Genomic DNA, 20,555 nt, shown 5'->3' on the forward strand with positions numbered 1-20,555 from the left:
ACAACATAGGGCTTGAAAAATATGAAGAAATAGGCAAGATATATAACAAGACCATGTATGTCAATAAAAAATACATGCCAAAAATGTATCTATGGTGACAGACGTCAGAAAACGGTTACTTCTGGATGGCGGAGATAGTAACGGACTGATGGGGCATGAGAGACATTTCCGGGTGCTGGATGTCTTCTGTGTCCTGATCTGGTTGGTGGCTGTGAGTATAGATATATGTGAGCTCCATCAAGAGATACGCTTAGTATTTGTATATCTATGTGTATATGCATACAAAGCAATGATTCACATTTTCCAAAAATGAAAACAAATGATTAATGCATCTGTATGGTGGTCAGTGGGGCAGAGGGGAAAGGGAGTGGAGTAGGATATTAATGGGGACAGATAGATGGATGACTGGATGGATGGATACATGGGTGGATGGATAAATTGACAGATAAAGCTAGTTGGTGGAGATGGATAATGTTACCATTCTTGACCCAGCATAGCTGGCAGGGTTCTAAGTTGCAGCCATCAGAACTGACTCTGGCTAGCTTAAACATTGAAGGAATGGATCAGCAGGACATCAATGAGCACACAGAACTGACAAAAATGTTGGTTCATTGGACTCAGAAAGCAAGCCAGTTCCAAGGAAGCTGAGTTGCCACAGAGACCATGAATCTGGACATGGCAGTTGGCTCTTCTACTGCACACTCAGAACTCCACTGCCATGTCACGAGCAGGCTCCAGTGGTCCTGAAGTCTTTACCTGTCACTCCCAAGATTCCAAGTCCTCACTGAGAGTATCAGATTGGCCAAGCAAAGACAGGTGGTTGAGCCATTGCCACAGGAAGGCAGAGAAGGAACAAGAGCCTCTACTGCCCCTTGGCTCTGGTAGGGACTGACACACTAAGGGGATATCCCCCAAAGAGGATAAGTGTGCCCCACTGCTCTGACAGAGCTGGGAAAGGAAGACTGGAGGGGCGCAGGTCCTGGGTTAGGCTGTAAGGCCAGCAAAACCAAATACACTTGTCAAACGTGAAGCACCAAGCAACTCTGCCAGAAGAAAAACCAGGGAGATGAAGAAAAGTGTGGTGTAGACTCAGAGTATGTGATGCTTTCAGGTATTTGTTGCACATAGGATGACCAATTATCCTGGTTTGCCTGGGACTTGGAAGTGGCAGATCCCAGGACACTGGACTTTCCATGCTAAAAGTGGGAAGTCCTAAGCAAACCAGGACAGATGGGTCCCCTCACTGTAGTGAATAGCTCCATCCAATTAAGGAAAAGAATGAAGCTCACAGAAGACTCTGCTTGGATCACTCCCCAAAACTAGGCCTGCACCTCTTGATTCTTCAAGGTGAATTCTCAAAAAGTTTGACATCGTTTGGGAATGCAATTTTAAAAATCATTGAATATTAATGACTTCTCTTCCCAGGTACTTCTGATTAAATCTGGAGTGGTTCTCCATAATTTGGGGCGTGATGGTGAGGAAGTAAAATCTCTGTGCTGTCCTGCTGGCTCCAGCCAGAGCAAAAACTCCATTCCACACAGTTAACAGAGTAAAATCCATGGAGTATAGAACAGGGCCTTGTAAATTGCAAAGCATTGTGCAAATATAAGTAAGTTATCATCATCCTGGCTTGTGAGGGTCTCTTGTGGTATTGATGATCTTTTATATGACAAAGAGCTATGCTTTTTTGCGCTGAATTAATAATTCACTGATGCTAATAAAACAAAGAAATCCAGCTGCCCGTGTCTTAAAAACAATCTCATTTCTTCCCATGAATTCTAATGTGGTTTTCTTCTTTTTTTTTTTTTTTTTTCCTTTTTAACGGGCACATGGGAAGAGGTAAGTTGCAAAGTCTGTGGAGTATTTTGAGCTGAAAAGAGTAAATGGTATATGGATTTTTTTTTTTTAAGAGTGGGAAACACTCCTGTTTCTGCTTGACGTCCTGGTGTAGTCCCAGATGCAAGCCATTTCAATCAACTCCTCACCTTTTTGGTCACATGAGATAAAGCAGGATAGGTCTACGCTGAAGTCACATTTTCCACATTCTCCCTGTACCTGCTTTCTTTGTTGTCTGCAAATGTGCATGACAGTTTGGCCTCACCACAAGGCGAGGAGAGCTGCCCTGATAGCCAGGGGATTCTGATGGTTTCTAGGTGATCAGACAGACAGACCTGGTCTTCCTCTGTGAGTGGCTGCAGCCCCTGTAGCTGCTTTAGAATGAAACTTAGGCAATCAAGGAAATGTTCAGATTATGAGTGGCTCTTTCCAAAGCCCTGTACGTGGATTTCAAAGAGTTATGCCAGTACCTTCGGTAGGAAGTGAACTGACCGTCACAGAATGGGGTGATATCACCTTCATCACAGAAGGACGTCCAGCTGCTCACATCTGCCCAGAGCCTCCTGTGGCCAGCACTGCTCTGGGTTCTCAGCGTGAACCGTGGTATGGTGGTGGGGACACAGACCCTGAGGACAGCCAGCTGGGTCTCAATGCCAGCTCTGCTACCCTTAATTGCGTAGCCTTGGGCAAGCTCCTTAGATGTTTGTGCCTATATTTCCTCATCTATAAAATGGGAATGAAAATAGTACTTACCCTTGAGGGTTGTGGTGAGGAGCAAGTGACTTAATACAGGCGTGCTCAAGGTGTGACCTGAGGTCCCCTAGACCCTGTCAGGGAGTTTGGCTCACAATTGGCACAATAATGCTAAGATGTAATTGGCCTTTTATGCTCAGATTCTCTTAGGAGCTCAGAGCGGAGTTTTTGAGAGACTACATGAAATGTGATTTATAACAGACATGAAAGAAGATATGCAGAACGTGGAAAACAATGCCCCTATTTTTACTAAATCCTTGTTCTGAAAAGTGTTTTTTTATTTTAAAGCATGTAATAGGTTGATTATTGTTATATTTTAATGAATTAACAAGTGGTTTCAAATGTTTTCAGTTTTAATTTATAACACAATAAATATGGGTAGCTATTTTGTAATAGAGACTGTGTAACAGGAACTCTTTGGGGTTGTCAATCACTTTTAAGGTATCAAAGAGCAGAACTGCCCCCTAAATCATGAATAAACACTCTAGGTTCAATCAGAAGCAGCTGGGGAAAGAAGTCATTAATATCTAACAGTAGATGCAAAGCACTCAGAACAGTGCTAAACAGTAGGCCTTAGTATTTCATTTAATGCAATAAACCTGAGAGATGATTATTCCTGTCCCCATCGTATAGAAGGAGAAACTGAGGCATGGAGACGTTGCAAAGCTAGACAGATTCAGAGCAGAGCCAGACTCAAGTCCAGGTCTGTCTGAATACAAAGCCTGAGTGTTTAGTCAGAGATAGAATTGATTCTAATTCAATCCATTTTTTTAATCTGGTGGCTAGTTGACTATTAGTCTGCATATATGAGGCCTCTGAAAGGCTTGCTGAATGAATAAGTGAATGTGCGAGAGTTCCAGCTTAGGCAACAGAATTCAGCAGACCTTATTTTGTGCCGACACTGGGACTGAAATACACTTTGGGGACATGTCTTTATTGACCTCTAGGACTCCGATGTCCAGCACAGGCTGGACTCACAGTAGCTACTCAATATGCAAATAAGCAAGACAAAGTTTTTTTTTTTTTTTTTCAAATTTTGGGGGGTGGGGGGTCTCTTCTCCATGAAAGTAAAAGTATTTCTTGTTAAAGAAAAATCTCAATAATTCTTATATCAACCCCAACACAAAAATCTTGTCTTTTGTTTGAACACTAGAGGAAAAACCTCTGGAAGCTTAACAAAGGAGGATCTTGCAACACTCTATGCTAAAGAATTCCCATGAATTAGGAGAATTCCTTGCTTATGCTACCCCTAATCTTATCTTGACATTTAATGAACTCCTGAAATATCATTTAAGGCCCCACACAATCCACCTTTTGTCCCTCTGAGTTTCAGGGTAGAAAATGGTTGAATACATCCAGAGGTATTTCATATTCAAGGCAGATCTGAAATCCATTCAGGCCAGGGCTATTGCAAATGCTTTGCAGGAAGAAAAAGCACATGTGCTTCAAAGAGAGCAGACAAGGTGGGGCCCTCACAGATTAGGGCTTTACCTCCTGCCCATGGCACTCACACCCTGTTCTCTAATTGCATTTTTTACAGGGTGGTGTGGTTCTGCTCAAGTACATACACACATGGGGTACAGCTCCTGGTCTGCATGCTTTCTCCTCTCTAGTACACCAGGTAGTCATTTGAAATTCATATGTATGTAATTGAAAGCTACATTTCCTCTCACTGCACATGCAACCACCAGGCGTGACCACAGTGGTGATTAATAATATAGCTTCCCCTACCCCCCAGCTCCTAGGTTTAGGATAGAAGTCAATTAAATTTCCACCTTTATGTTCTCTGCTGCTCCAAAGCATATTATGTTATTCAATCTGTCAGTAATTTCCAACAATCTGGTTAAAGAATCAGAGCACAATCTGTAGGGGTTTTTTTTCCTGCTCCATCCTCCTTGTAGGCTCTTTCTCTCCCAGACGAAATAGTAATGAAATCTGCACAACGACATTCTGATTCTTCAGCATTCCTTGCATGTCCCCAGGTCTAGGGGTCTCTCTTGACAGAGGACTGCTTCTTCTCCAGCTCTGTCATTATGGCAGATGTGTTCCATGGGAGGGGACAGCAGCTTGACTTTCTTTGCCACTTGTGAAAATTGAGTTGTCACAGCCCAGGGAGTCCAAGATCACTTATAATCTCCCCTGCTGGGAAGCGTTTAGCTGTAGGTCAGCTGTACAGGCCAATGCAGGTACCAGGACAGCTGGGACAACAAATGCATCTTTGTTACGCGCCGGCTTCATGCTGCCTTTGAACCACTGGGGGTTTAAGATGTTAAATGCCCTTCATTTGCACCAGTTTCCTTAATTAAAGACCAGTAGGCACCTTCTGTTCCCAGCCTCCAAGCCTGAAGTGTTATCTTCTGAAGACACTTTCAGGACAGGACATTTTGAGGTGCTTTTCCCTGATGTGCTCCTTCTTGGTCATGGACCTTTTTCATAAGAACCAAATAAATGACATCTCGTAGACACCAACCCAGGAATTGGGTTTTTAATGGGATGATCTCTGTCGGGGAGAGCTCAGCTACTAATCGAAAAGGTCAAGCTTTTCAAACTTCATGTTAAATAAGGACTGCAACTGATGAACAAAACAAAGCAGCCCCAGCAGGTGAGGCATTCTGAGTGGAGCCCAAGCAAGACTGCAAAATTGTTACAGCCTGTTCTTCCTCAAGACAGAAGCGGTGTGTTTTTCAAATGCTCCGCCACCATTCTCTCGGTATGAAGAGCGAGTGAGAGACAACAAGATGGGGGTAGAGAGTGGCGGGGAGAAACACCAGATAAGAATCAAAGTTTCTAAAATTTTATCACATCCCAAGTCCTTTAAATTCTCTTCCTCAAACAGTTTGGAAATTTCTCAAAGAACTTAAAGCAAAACTACCACTTGACCCAGCAATCCCATTACTGGGTGGATACCCAAAGGAACATAAATCATCCCACCATAAAGGCACGTGCATGCATATGTTCATCACAGCATGATTCACGGTAGCAAAGACATGGAATCAACCTAGATGCCCATCGACAGTAGACTGGATAAAAAATATGTGGTACATATACACCATGGAATACTACGCAGCCATAGAAAAGAATGAAATCATGTCCTTTGCAGCAATACAGATGGAGCTAGAGGCTATTATCCTAAGCAAATTAACACAGGAACAGAAAACCAAATACTACATGCTCTCACTTGTAAGTGGGAGCTAAACACTGAGTCCACATGGACACAAAAAAAGGAACAATAGACACCAGGGTTTTTTGAGAGTGGAGAGTGGAAGGAGGGTGAGGATCGAAAAACTACCTATCAAGTACTCTGCTCATTACCTGGGTGACAAAATAATCTGTACCCCAAACCCCCATGACACACAATTTACCCATGTAACAAACCTGCACATGTATCCCCTGAATCTGAAGTAAAAGTTGGAAACAAAAATTTAAAAAGAAAAAAATAGAAAATCAGAAGGGAATTAAAACATTTCACTGCAAAAAACCAACACAGGTTGGGTGCAGTGGCTCAAGCCTGTAATCTCGGCACTTTGGAAGGCCAAGGCAAGAGGAGTTCGAGACCAGCCTGGGCAACACAGGGAGACACTTTCAGTACAAAAAAAAATTAAATAAAAAAATAGGTGGGTGTGGTGGTACATGCCTGTCGTACCAGCTACTCAGGAGGCTGAGGTGAGAAGATAGCTTGAGCCCAGGAGATTGAGGCTGTAATGAGTTATGATCACACCACTGCATTCTAGCCTGGGCGACAGAGGGAGACACTCTCTTAAAAAAAAAAAAATATATATATATATATATATATATATATATATATCTCAACACAAGAGAGATAGTAATGCAGGAAATCAGGGACAAAAAAAGCTATAAGGCATATAGAAAACAAATCACAAAATGGTAGATTTTATTGGTAATTACTTTAAATGTAAATGAATAAACACTCCAATCAAAGAGATTGACAAAGTGCATTAAAAACATGATCTATCTATATGTTGTCTACAAGAGACTCACTTTAGATCCAAAGACACAAATAGATTGAAAGTGAAAGGATATTTGTACATCCATGTTCACAGCATTACTCACAATCATGAAAATGAAGATCAACTCAATTGCCCATCAACAGATGAATGGTAAAATGCAGTATATACAAACAATGGTATATTATTGAATTTTTAAAAGAAAGGAAGTTCTGACATATGCTATAACATGGATGAACCTTGAGAACATTACGCTAAGTGAAATAATCTAGTCATAAAAAGACAAATTCTATATGACACCATTTATATAAGGGACCTAGAGTGGTCAAATTCTTAGTGACAGAAAGTAGAATGGGGATTTCCAGGGAAATAATTTAAACAACTCTCCAACCCCTCCTTCCTGAAAGGAGAGGGAGGTCAACCCTTTCTGAAAGGAGGGACTGGGGAGTGTGTGGAATACTGTACAGCTCACACTGAATGAAGCTATTTTAATCTTAGTTAGCTCCCATTTTCAAGAACAATACAAACCTTGTAGGTAGGAGTGTACATTTAAATTTTAAACTAACTTTCTAGCTTTCTGGTCCCAGAAGAGCCTCATTCCTAGATCTCCAGACACAGTGTGGATTTTTTGGTCCCAGGGTTTAGGATGAAACTCCTGAGCTCTTGAAATCCCCAGATCTCGTCTCATCTCTTCCTTCTCTCCCCTCCCCAGTATCCCTGGGCCACCCCCATTGTCAAGCCAATTCCTCCAACTCAAAGCTCCCTCCACCTGGAAAACCCATTTCTCTTTCATCCTAATTCATTCCTCAGAGTTCAGCCTAAACATTCCCTGATTATGTTGGTTCCTGGTTCCCCCAATTATCTTCTCTCATCTCACTTGGTGTGGTCACTTTCTAGTGTGTATCAAGTTGTAAATAAATAATGTATAATATTTTGTTTAATGACATCTTCTCCATCAGGTTGTGCCTGGCAGATGGCAGACACAAAATAAATATATGTTGGATGCATGGATGGGACAAAAGAAAGAAGGAAGGAAGGAAGGAAGGAAGGAAGGAAGGAAGGAAGGAAGAAGGAGGGAAGGGAAGGAGGGAGTGAGGAAGGAAGGAAGGAAGGAAGAATGGAGGGAATAAAGAAAGAAAATAAGGAAGAAAAGGAGGGAGGGAGAATGAAAGGAAGGTAGGAAGGAAGGAAAGAAGGAGGGAAGGAATGAAGGGAGAAAGGAAGAAAGAAAGGAAGAATTGAGGAAAGAAAGGAAGAAAGAAGGAGGAAAAAGAGGGAGGGAGGGAAGAAGAAAGGAAGAAGGAAAGGAAGGAAGGAAAGAAGGAAGGAAAAGAGGGAGGGAGGAAGAAAGGAAGAAGGAAAGGAAGGAAGGAAAGAAGGAAGGAAAAGAGGGAGGGAGGAAGAAAGGAAGGAGGAAAGGAAGGAAGGAAGGAGGGAAGGAAGGAAGGAAGGAAGGAAGGAAGGAAGGAAGGAAGGAAGGAAGGAAGGAAGGAAGGAAGGTTGGTTCAGTCCTCAATGGAGCCTCACAGTAGTGAATGCTGTGATATGTCACCCAGAGCTCCTTTAGTGAAAGATTGTCAGCAAGCAGCCTTCAGCAATCTGTCCCTTTAGAGCTTGCTTCAGTTGCAGAGAGCTGCCTCCCCCAAGGTCACAACTTGCTCAGGTAGCCCCAGGCAGCCCACATCCAGTGACTGAAGAATGGAGGGGTCTAAACTCCTGGTCTAGCCAACTTTAAAGGCCCATTCTAGCTGCAGAGCATGGGTTGGCCAAGGGCACTGTTGCCTGTATCCACTTCCTCCTCTACACAGATATGGATGCCCATGGTAACTCCCTAATAAACCCCTGGCACACCGAGCTCCATTTCAGAGCCTACTTCCCAGAGAACTCAACCTGAAATACTCACAATCCCTAGTAATCTAAGGCCCTCTCCTTGCAAATGGGTGGCCCCCAAAGCTTAGGATAAACCAATCACAGAGAACTCGGGTTCCCAGGGGGATAAACACCAAGTGATATTCCCAGCTGCACTTCTAAGTTGAGTCAAAACAGTTTTTGCAAAAACCTCAGGAAAAAAAAAAAAAAATGGCCTTTCTAGAGCTACTGTTGGAATCAGTAATGAGACATCTAGAAGTTTCTTTCACATGACTGAAAGTAATTTTAAGAGTAGAAAAAGTCACAGAAAGTGTAGCCTGGTGCCTGGCAACATACTAAATATTCAATAAATGTTCGTTGCAACAATGAAAGCTTCTTTTTTCTTATTCTCAGTTTCTCCCCTAAGAATTTAAAACTAGAAGAAGATTATAAGACTAACACATTCAGCCCCATGCAGTTATTTTCTCCAAATCACTTGTTTTTAGCACAAAAGGGATAACTATCTGTGATGTATTTTTCCATTATTTTCTTTGTGCAGGAGGTTTTTAAATTAATTTATTCTCTTTCTGCATCAGGTTGTCTTACAATTGAAGATGTGAAGTGTTTGTCTTCCAAAGGCTTTCTGGTGATGTCTTTTTTTGCTGTTAACGTCTTCTTTGTCTATGCCTGTGATCCCTGCCAAATTGCCCATGGAACAGTAACTCAAGTGCATAAATTATGAGACCACACAGGCACCAGGCACATCTATTCGAGTCTAAATGCCTTAGGAGAGAAGTTTTCTTTTTGGAAAACAAACACAATCAAACCTTGATTAACTGGAACATTTAGGGGATGAGCAGTCTAGATAATTTGATTTTCTGGGTAATTTTCAGTTAACCAAAAAGTCATCAAAGTTTTCAAACCCTGATACAGAAAATCTTGATAAAAATGTTCTTCTTTCCACTTCTGGCAAAGGCGGTAGAGCATAATGGAAAATTTTGGAAGCAGAAGGTGGTGGTGTCATGGCAAAAATGTTGGACTTTAGGGGTGAAGTCCTGGTGTCAGTCACCACTTTGCCTCTGACTCAAGCTCGGGCAAAACCCTCTGGTCCTTGGTTTCCCCTAAAAGGAAGAAGGTGCAAACCAACGCTCTGGATTTTCTCAATGTGGTGCCCAGCATTGATGTTCATTATTTTTCGTTCCAGTTGGCTACAGAAGTTTGTAGAGCATTTGGGTTGCATCTACTTTCACAGTAAAATCCTATCCTTCCCTATGTAAATATTTCCTTAGTGTCTACTCAGTGTTCAAGTGTGCTTAGGAATGGTAAAGCAATAAACAGCATCTATTCCCATAGACATGTCATCCTTTCTCCTGGCTCTTTCTCCTTGAGGTGGAATGGAGCAGGGCAGGGGGAAGATTTTGGGATTTGATTAAATTATCACCAATTAATGTTGTGCTGTGTGTAGGCTCTAGAAACATGTCCTAATGGAGCTGGGAAGAAATACTGGACTGTGGGCCCTGGACTCTGCCTGTGGTCCTGCCAGGGTACGTCTTTCTTTCCACTCCAGTCTCATCATTAGCATGAGGGCTGAGCTGTTTCTGGGGCCGGCACTACACTGTCACCCTAATGCCCAAGACCAGAGCTTCTCAACCTCAGCACCACTGCACTACATACTGGATACGTCTTTGTTACGGCAACTGCCTTGTGTTATGCACTGCAGGATGCTGAGCAGAATCCCTGCCCTCTGCATACAGACGCCTGGGAAATAAAATTGCCCCCTCTGAGAACCACTGCCTTAAAGCATGATATCTTAATCTTTCTTGGGAAAAAGAATTTGGGGATAACATCAGGCATCAAATATTTGATGGTTTCTCCCAAGGAAGTTAGGCCTCAAATAGTGTCCACCTGGGTTTCTTTGCTATGTGGGATCGAAGACGCATTCATTTCCTTTATGCTGAGGTGCCTGGAAATTACCTTCTAGCAAAAGTAGTCCCAAGTTACCATGTTCAGGTGGAGAAGACACTGACACGGATTGAAGCTACCAGGAGGATAATAAAAACTATAAGCACAAGACTAGTGGGAAGCATCTTTCAAGCTTCTGTGCTCCACGTAAGGAGAAATGAGGCTGCTGGCATGAAACAGAGGAGGAGACGCATCTTAATGCATAGGATGATTTCTTCTTCTCTACTGAGGACAATTTTTAAACATTTTATTTGCATTAAGCGTTTTGAATTAGGGTAAAGATACACTTTCTAACATTCCCTTAACATTCTTCACCCTTACCACCATCTGATATTATGTAGTTTACATATGTGTCTGCCTGACTCCTGAAATACTTCCTCTCCCGCCCCCAAATAAAAGCTCCATGGATTCTGTGTCTTTTTCACTCTTATATCCTCATGTGCCTGCTACAGACTTAAGCACCCAACAAATATTGGCTGAACTAACAAGATGGAGTAAGTAATGGGAAACAGTTGCTAAATTCTGAAGTGGATGAATAATGCCATTGTTCATCTCTGATAATGAGATGGATCTTCATAAGGAAAGGGGTTGGGGCCAGGTGCGGTGGCACGCCTGTAATCCCAGCACCTTGGGAGGGCGAGGCAGATGGATCACTTCAGGTCAGGAGTTCGAGACCAGCCTGACCAAAACATTATGTGATTATTCATTTGAGACCAAAATCCTTTGATTTGAAATGTCAATTATTTAACTGTACAGTTTGACCAAAGAAACTTATCCAAGAAACCCACAATTCTACTTGTGGTCATCAGTTCTATCGTCTTGGAGAAAAAATGGAGACAGAGCTCTGCTCAAAAAGGAGCTAGAACAAGTAGAGAACTTAACTGCAAATATACCGTTTAGGTTAGCTCGATGTTACCCCAAGTGCACTGGGTAATATGAAGATGATATTTAACTGGCACATGAACAATTTTTAATAGTTTTACATTTTCACGCATATTCAAAAATATACTTAACTAGAAAATTCAACGAGTTTTCATAGACATTATTGCTTAGGACAATAATTGCTTCTTTAACACAGAGATAATTTAAATAAAAGTATTAAACAACATACCCACATGTGGCTTCTTGATACATATGACAAAAAGCGTTAAGATGGTTCTCAAATGACTGAAGTTTGGAACAAATAGATTAATTATAATAATTGCGATTACAGTTTGATGAGTTCGGAAAAAAGCTATTAAGAGCCATCAGTTAGTATATCTGTTCCTTCCATATCCTCAATCCCACTTTTCCCTCCAATGAATTGTGCCCCATTGACTTCAAGTGTCTTCAAGAAGTATGTAAATAGACTAATAATATTGTGTTGCACTGTAAAAGTAAGTCTACTTATTCTTGCAAGGAGTACATAAATCACCTATATAAGAAGCTATGATTTTGGTTTAAGGACATGGTGAAACCCCATCTCTACTGAAAATACAAAAATTAGCCTGGTGTGGTGGTGTGCGCCTGTAATCCCAGCTACTCGGGAGGTTGATGCAGGAGAATTGCTTGAACCAGGGAGGTGGAGGTTGCAGTGAGCTGAGATTGCACCACTGCACTCCAGCCTGGGCGACAGAGTGAGACTCCATCTAAAAAAAAAAAAAAAGAAGGAGTTGGGCTATATTATTTATCTTAGACTATGTTTTTCTTCCCTGTTTACTCTCGGCGAGCCATTTTCATTTGTTTACTCAGTAAAAGTGCACTAATGCCTGTTATGAGCCAGGCACTCTTCCAGCAGCTATGAAAACCAGGATAAAGACACCATGGGCTCTGCCTCCAAGGAGCTCCCTTTTGGGCCATATATGTAGTCATCTCATTTCCTAACTCATCGGCCCTAGTCCACCCAGTTATTTTAACAAGGGGAGGACTTTTGAGGAAGTTTTCAATGTGTTCTCTCTCTCTCTCTCTCTCTCTCTCTCTCTCTCTCTCTGTGTGTGTGTGTGTGTGTGAGGTTCTCTGTGTGTGTGTGTGTGTATGTGTAAAGGATTCCTTCAGGCAAATATGTCCAACTAGAGTATTCGTATTCGTGGTTTACACATCATGTAGAAAAAGCAAGGCTAGATATCTGACCTTTCACGTATGATGGAGCCAACAGGCCTCAATCCTGCTGTGTTATACCCCATTGCACGCAATATGTGCACAGAAGGCAACCAGATCTCTGCGGCCACAGGCAGAACTGGGCCACTCTTTCCCAGGTGCTGCAGGTACAAAACCTCTCATTCCCAATAGGAATGAGATATCCATTCACTCATACCTTACACAGAAAAATAAGTCACCTATTTCTGGGCTGAAATAGCCATGGACTAATCCCAAGATGCTCAACGGTAGAGGCTGTTGAATTTGCCTCTGGCAGAAACTGAAGGAAAGCGAAGGCAGACTGAATCTGTCACCACTGGAAACAAAGGTCCCAGACACCACTGAGCAACTCTGCATACACAGCCCAAAGATCAACAAGCTGACACTAAAGAGACTTGAAAGGTGCTCTCTGTGGTTCTTAGTACGGCCAAATCAATTTTCCTCACAGTTAGAAGTATGGAAGCAGTTATTTCAGCAGAACTTACAGCAGTGCTTGTAGCTGGGCATGAATTCCTAACTATGCATTCCTATATATCATTTCTGTACTCACTGACTAATCAGCCAACACTCAAAACACCAAAACAAAAAAAATGTTTATGCAACAAAACATTATGTGATTATTCCTTTGAGACCAAAATCCTTTGATTTGAAATGTCAATTATTTAACTATACAGTTTGATCAAAGACCCTTATCCAATAATCCCACAATTCTGTTTGTGGTCACCAGTTCTATTGTATTGGAGAAAAAATGGAGACAGAGCTCTGCTTAACAGGAGCTAGAATAACTAGAGAACCTAACAGCAAACATACTGTTTAGGTTATCTCGATGTTTCCCCAAGTCCACTGGGTACACCACTGGTAATATGAAGTTGATATTTAACCGACACATGAACAATTTTTAATAGTTTTACTATATTTTAATGCATATTTGAAAATATACTTAACTAGAAAATTCAACAAGTTTTCATAGACATTATTGCTTAGGGCAATAATTGCTTCTTTAACACAGAGATAATTTAAATAAAAGTATTAAGTAAAAAATATACCCATACGTGACATCTTGATACATATAGCAAAAAGCATTAAGATGGTTCTCAAATGACTGAAGTTTGGAACAAACAGATTAATTATAATAATTGCGATTACAGTTTGATGAGTTTGGAAAAAAGCTATTAAGAGCCATCAGTTAGTATATCTGTTCCTTCCATATCCTCAATCCCACTTTTCCCTCCAATGAATTGCGCCCCACTGACTTCAAGTGACTTCAAGAAATATGTAAATAGACTAATAATATTGTGTTGGGCTATAAAAGTAAGTCTACTTATTCTTGCAAGGAGTACATAAATCACCCTCATAACAAGCTATGATTTTGATTTAAGGATGTTTTCTCTGTTAATGAGTAATGCTAAATGTCCAGAAAACATCAATTCCAAGGGAAAAAGGTTCTAGATTATTGCACTGTGGGATCGTGCCCTCCTGTGGCTTCAAAGTTTCGCTACATTTAAGAATTTAAAATTAGATTCCTCAGTTACGGACTATAAAATATGGCAGATAATGACAAACAAGCTATATGTGAAAAGGAAGCATCACAAGAAAATGAGATCATTGGACATGACCTAATCCCTTTGTTGAGTGGAATGGGATACCAATACGGCCGACGAGGCATTGGGTCAATGATTAGGAATAATCAGATGTCCCATTCGTAAAGGATATGGTTTGCAATGGTTTTAGTTAAAATGTTAACAAATCACATGAGACATTTGCATTTTAAGTTTTATTTTTATCAAAACAAAATAATTTAACCATATAAAGAAAGAAATTTCAACAACCAACCCAGAAGCCAATCAATTCCCTGATTGTGAACAAGCAATTGAGTAGTAAATCCTGAACAGTCGACCACATATAAAAGACATTCCGTCATCCTCTAGTGCTCCAAGTAGCAGAGGCTGATGTTTTTCCCTGGTTCCTGTTCTTCCAATGGTGAAGTAATGTGCTCGACTGTTCCTATACTTCTTCAGACCAAATTATGTATAAGTGCAAAGCATGGATGAAAAGAATCATACAGTGTATAAATCTAGCACATAATATTTTCTAGGTCCTGACCCTTATATTTAATGGGTTCTGAAAAATAAGGACAAGAAATTGTGCTTAAGTATTGAGAAATGTCGTGTTTCAAAAGCCAAAGTGCCTCCCTACATGAACTATGGGAATAACAACTGAAGTGAGGAAAAATACACAAGCCCAGTTTGCTGCAATAGTAGAAATATGATCACCCATAGAGCCGGGCAGGCCATTTTCTCCTCACCATATTAAATTATGTCTGGGGAGTTGAGCAGCAGCACATTCCGATAATGATGACAGTTTCCATAACTATAAAAATCTGCTGCACCAGGCAAATTTTGTGCAAAATGCAAATTTCTGTGCTGGGGGAAAAAATGAATAATGTGATCATTCTAAGTAATGAATGTAAATGCAAGGAAATACTTTTTGGCATGAGACTGCAAATTGTTTATCTTTCATGCCAAGAACTGTGGTCACAGTGCGCTTCTACAAGGTTCCTCTTCCGGTCTCAGCTTTAGAAGAGTGATTTCAGGAAGAAAAAGTCTGACTTACCCTAGGTTACCACCATGCTATTGGCAGTGTTTTCATTAAAATTCAGAGACACTCTCCTCCATCTTTTTTTTAATCACTTGGCAAATGAACCATAGGTTCTCCTGGTTACTGTGAGATGTGAACCAAAGGGGTTATTAGCTTTGTCTCATATCTCAAGGGTTAAACCTAACAGGAGAGAGGAGCTGTTTTTCAATGTGTTTTACAAGAAGGAGGATTCCAGTTGTCCACTAAAAATCACATGACTTTGAGTCACTTAACAATGTAGGTTGCCAAGGAGGGGAGGATTGAACCCTCTTCCCTCCATACATCTTTAACAGCAAGATTTAGCTGGGTGTAGGTACAGGTGGAGAGAGAAACTTGGTGAGTCTTGAACATCATGGGGAAATGTCACTTTTGAGATTGGCAAAAAAAAAATTCAGTGCCGTTTCCTTAGGTCATGACAGCGTCCCTGTAACTACTCTCTGTGGAAGAAACTGAGGCATCAGTTGGTTAAGATCCTTACCTAAAGATACAACAAAATTAACACGGGAAAATTAGCACTGGGGAAAGAAGGAAATCCCTGATCTTTAAACTCTGGTTGCTTTGTTCTAAAATAAATTTGTTTTTCCTTAACCATCATGCAGTACACACTTGCAGAGTATACAACTACGGTAGTTATCAATTGATAATACTGACATTTTATTTTCATTAACCCAAACTGGGTTCTAGGTTGTTGATGTTACCCTTAAAATGTATTCTTATAATTGTATTTCGCTTTAAGAAACCCAAAGGAAAATTAAGATTTATAAAATCAGAGATTGTTCATTGCTTTATAAAAAGATTCTTCATTAAAAAAAAAAAAAATCTTTACCTTAGGATGCTTTTCAAGAGCCAGCTCCCTTAGGGTCATTCAAAATACATTTTTAATTTTAAAAAATCCATTGAAATACAGCTTTTTCACAAATTCATGTTGATATAAAGTAAGGTACACTTGTAAACACTGCCAGCCACTAGCCAAAGACCAGCAAAGCAAGGTGGTTTGGCTACCTGTTCTACCTTTGTAAGAGATACAGGGAGTTAGAGATGAAATCAATATTCTGCCATATTTGACCCAGGTTGGGATGTGACAGTCGGCAACGGTGGCTCCTAGAAGGACACAGCTTCCACCATTATCCTGAAGTTGGTGCTATTTGGAGCTATGACTTACTGATTTACAGCCAGTGATCCCGTTCATGCCACAGTAGCCACCCAGAAAGGAGGGGTCTAGAAGACAGATTTTTTCCCCTGACCAGTGCCTCCTAAGACAAAGGAGCCAGTTCAGCCTACAGATAGGTTTTCTCCATTCTTACCGGAGAGTTCTGGTTTTGCTTTTAATTTTTTGAACTATGAGTCACATGTATAGGTTGGATGATTGCACCCTAAAATCTGGAACTCTGGGGAAAAAATTAGATGGAGCTTCTTCAGGTTCAGGTTCTTCACAGCAATAATTGGTGGAAGGTGTTTGCATTTCAGTTCCTCACTGTCCCCACCCAAACTTCTTGCATGCAAGGCCCCCGTGGCAACGGTTCCCCATGGGGAATATCTTCAAGCCATTGAGTCCACGCATTTTAAGGAGAGAGAAGCTTCTCTATCAACCATTCTCAGAAAAATTGGAACCTGGAGATACATTCATCTTGTCCAACTCTCTTATTCTCACTTAGGGAAACTGAGGTACAGAGAGACTCTTAACCAAGATTTCCCAGCTAAAGTCAGGACTTCAATCTCCATCCAAGGCTCAGACCATTTGCCTACACTGCCTCTCTCATTATAGTGGCATGAATCATTCAAAAAGGGAGATAATCACCACATCACTTTTGTTGGGTTTAAAAAGTACACTAAGTGAATGTCCAACATCCTTTTTACCTCCCTTCTTATGTTTTTCTTGGCTGGGCCTGAAATCCTTGGATATTTATGAGTGCATATGAAATGGTCACAAATATATACTAAGTAACCAGGGAAGCTGGTCTGGCATTGAAGTTTTCTATGAATAACACCAAAATTGGAAAATTCACATGAAGATACTTGAAATTTGACCATACTTAGTCACAGGCACAGACTGACGAAAGTGTATTCGTATGTGTGAGATGCTCTGCATTGCCGTGTCTTTGAAGTACAAGATGTCACATGAACATCATTACATCAAAGTTAAACCAAAAGAGCTCAGCTATAAATTTCAAATTGTACAAAATCATACCAAAAGCAAGTATAAAATTTTATTGAAATACAGCAATGTAAACCTCTTTAAGTTTCTCCTCTCCCATGGAAGGATGGGGAGAGGAAGGCAGTGGGTCTGAGGCTTTGCTCACTGGGCTGGTTGATGCAGACCTGCTGTTTTCTTCTGCACAGGGGCGCACTGGCTTGGAATACTGGAGAATTTTATCTGTGCAGTTCTGACGTGCACAATACAGAGGCTGATTTAATTTGACAGCAAAGTAACACTAAGCCCCGAAAATAAAATTACTGAGATGTAAAACAGCGTCAAAACTCCAATTAGTTTTGTATCCTTGAAGCTTCTGAAGGAAATCTAAAAGGCTCCCGTCACGATGAGCAGGCATCAGTTTAAGCTGTACAGATTACTAAAATGTAACCCTCTAATTGAAACTGCTCAGAGCACAATATGACAAAAAGAATCAGAGGAAAATAAGTGAATTTTTCCCTCTTAAAAATGACTCATTACAGACAGACAGTTCTATTAACTTTTAACACAATGTTCCTTTGCAAAAACTAGAAAAACCAACGGTCTCAGAGATCTCCACAGCAAAGGCACCAGGCACAAGAGCATGTACTTGCGTCATCTGACCATAAATAAGCATTGACCATTTGTGCAACATTTAAAAGTAATCAGCATTTCACCGGATCATAGGCATTTTGAAGTGTATTTACAACTCCACTAAGGACGTGAATACTCTGAACAAGCTTCAGTTTTTTAATGTATCCGAATTTTGTCTCCAAAATGAACAGAAGTATCTTTGTGCCCAGTTCACACCCCTGTCTCTTTGTCAAGCTACTCCAATTATCCCAAGTATGCTCTCTATCTTGGAAGCAAACCCTCAGTTTACTAACGGAGAAAGCCAGTTGCCTCGACTGTGTGGGATCCACTTGTGAAGAAACGTGTTGATTGTGGCTTTCTTGGTTAGTGCCATTTGATTGCAGAGAGGCAGTGGGGGACAGGTGCAGAAGAGGAGGCTGGGAGTCAAGGCCCAGTCACTGTGCACGTTGACCATTTCCGGAGTTTGCTTCCTTGCCATGTCTGCCCTGCCTGGCACCATGTGAACATAAGCAGAGCACTCCCAAGGAGAGCTGGGGAACACTGTGGCTGAGTTGGGGGTCAGGAGTTGGTTGGAGTTGGCTTGTAAATAACTCAAAATGGCTTTCCTAATCTGTAGGTGTTTCACAGATAGAGTTTAGTTCTTCCGCCAGTCTGACAACATTTACTTGTGAAGCGTCAACAGTCTTTGACCAAAGATACCATCTTTCTCTGGAAGCTTCATATTTCTATAACCAATCGGTCTTCATCGTCGCTGCTGGTATCACTGAACTCCACACGAGTTTGCTTTCTCATTCCTTCCAGACTCCTCTTCTTGAGGGATTTAGAAGGGGCTTCAGGAATTTCTATGGGCTGCTCTGGCTTAGAAGGAACCACAGAATCCTTCCGAGTGATTAATTCAGATACCTGACGTTTCCTACCGTCACTTCCTAAAGAGGGGCAGGGGACGGCCATTTCCCCACACCCATACTGGCCTCTGGAAGGAAAAAATGTCTTATGTCTCTCTTCCTTTTGGTGTGAACTAGCTGAACTTGGTCTTGAAGCTGGTATTTCAAGATGAGTTTTTTCAGTTGACCCCAATGGAACCGAATCTGAAATTCTTTGTCCAGATGAAGGTCTCCCTGGCAAGAGGGTCTGTGCTCTGCCCTCTCCTGTGGCTTTGCTGTCCGGGGAGCTTGGTATCAGAGTCCTCCCTGCAGTCTGGCTGTGGTCTTGTGGTTCAGCACTGTGAATTTCCTGGGCTATGTGATCTGTTCTCGCTGGCAGAGATATACAAATGGCAGACACAGAGGTAGCAATGTCGTGACGGGGAAAAGTTCCTTTGGACCCAAAGGAAGAAGGCCCTTGAGCATCTGAGAAAATGCATGGTTTGGGATCTGTTGAGACTGGATCCTGGGAGGCCGGCAGCTGAGTCTCCAGCAACCCAAGGTCAAGACTTTTGCCAGGGGGTAGAAGAGCGTCATTAACCACTGCCAGGTAGGTGTCAGATTGCGGAAAGAATCCTGATGTGGCAGCAGTGCTGTGAGCAGTACAGTCACTGTGCTCACTGGCAGATGGAGAAATATCCTACAACAAAGTGCAAAGAGAAAAAATGGGGGGAAAAAAGGTTAATTGGTACAAAGAAAAATGTGGTCAGAAACGTGGTCCTCAATGAAAACAGGTCTTGAGGTCTTAATGATTCTTTACCAAGCGTGAACTTCAATATGACACCCTCAATAAGTTTCCATTAATAACTAATTGGTGCATTAACTCGAATAAAGCTCCCGATTGATATAAAATAGGTTGCTGAGATCCTGTGTTTTTATCTGGCTTTGTGAAAAACAGAACTGCTCAATCATCTAACCAGTTCTCAGCTTCCTTTTTTAAGTCACTACTGCTCATGAAGCGGATGTACTATTTTATAGGACTGTGTATTGAAGGTTTTTGCTTGTTTGTTTTTGTTTTTTTCCAGATGAGTGTTTTTCCAAGTGTGGTCTGGATACATATCTTAGTGGTTTTCAACACGCAGCCCCACAATCTGTCTGGGGGGCTTCATGTTGCAGTGGCACCTGTCAGCCATCTCTCTATTCAGGTGTGCAGTAATAACATACTTGGGTTTTTTAAAGAAACCATCAGAAATCATCCCAATGTTTGCACTACCAAAGCTGCTCAGTCATTTGATACAGAATGTTTTGACTTATTTGTTTGTCTTAATGGGCTTTCTGTGAGGCGAATCTTCATAAGGTGATCCGAGCAAGTTCTGCCACACTGAACAAGAGCAACAAGAACAAGCAGAGCTATAAATCTAGACCAGCAATAGGTAGGGGCAGTTCAAAATCATCACGCCCACCTTCACAGTTCGTTTGTCCATTTCCCTGACAGTCCTTGAACTTGTGCCAAGAGGGAGGGTTCCTGAGGTTTGTCTGCAGTCACCTTCCTTCTTCTCTTCCTTCCCACAACAAGGAGGTGATTCTGTGGTGGCATGAGATGGCTCCTCTTGCAGATTCAGACCTGAAAGGGGAGAGGCACATTTACGTACATCTGGAATTATAAAATTAGCAAAGAGTAATTTCCTGGGAGGTGGTCCATGACTTCATGATCACCTCTGAGCTCATTAACCCTCATCTCACAGGGTGTGTGCAAGAACTCAATTTATCTCCAACCAATTCACGCTTGGTCAAATAAAATATATCCACTCT

General features: G+C 41.4%; 2 protein-coding genes across 2 annotated transcripts in view; one reads left to right on the forward strand and one right to left on the reverse strand.

Annotated features, from left to right (window-relative positions):
- The window catches only part of ATP5F1E (ATP synthase F1 subunit epsilon), a 558,621-nt gene that overhangs the window by 315,108 nt on the left and 222,958 nt on the right, over positions 1-20,555 (forward strand). The gene's annotated exons all lie outside the window — the stretch shown is intronic.
- The window catches only part of ZNF831 (zinc finger protein 831), a 111,873-nt gene continuing 105,556 nt past the window's right edge, over positions 14,239-20,555 (reverse strand). The window contains exons 5-6 of the mRNA XM_050745548.1: positions 20,207-20,367; positions 14,239-19,443 (exon numbers count right to left, since the gene is read on the reverse strand). Coding sequence (XP_050601505.1) covers positions 18,598-19,443; positions 20,207-20,367 — 1,007 coding nt within the window. The 3' untranslated portion in view covers positions 14,239-18,597. The remainder of the gene's footprint in view (positions 19,444-20,206; positions 20,368-20,555) is intronic.

Source organism: Macaca thibetana, chromosome 10, assembly GCF_024542745.1.
Source record: "Macaca thibetana thibetana isolate TM-01 chromosome 10, ASM2454274v1, whole genome shotgun sequence".
Taxonomy (NCBI): Eukaryota; Metazoa; Chordata; class Mammalia; order Primates; family Cercopithecidae; genus Macaca; species Macaca thibetana.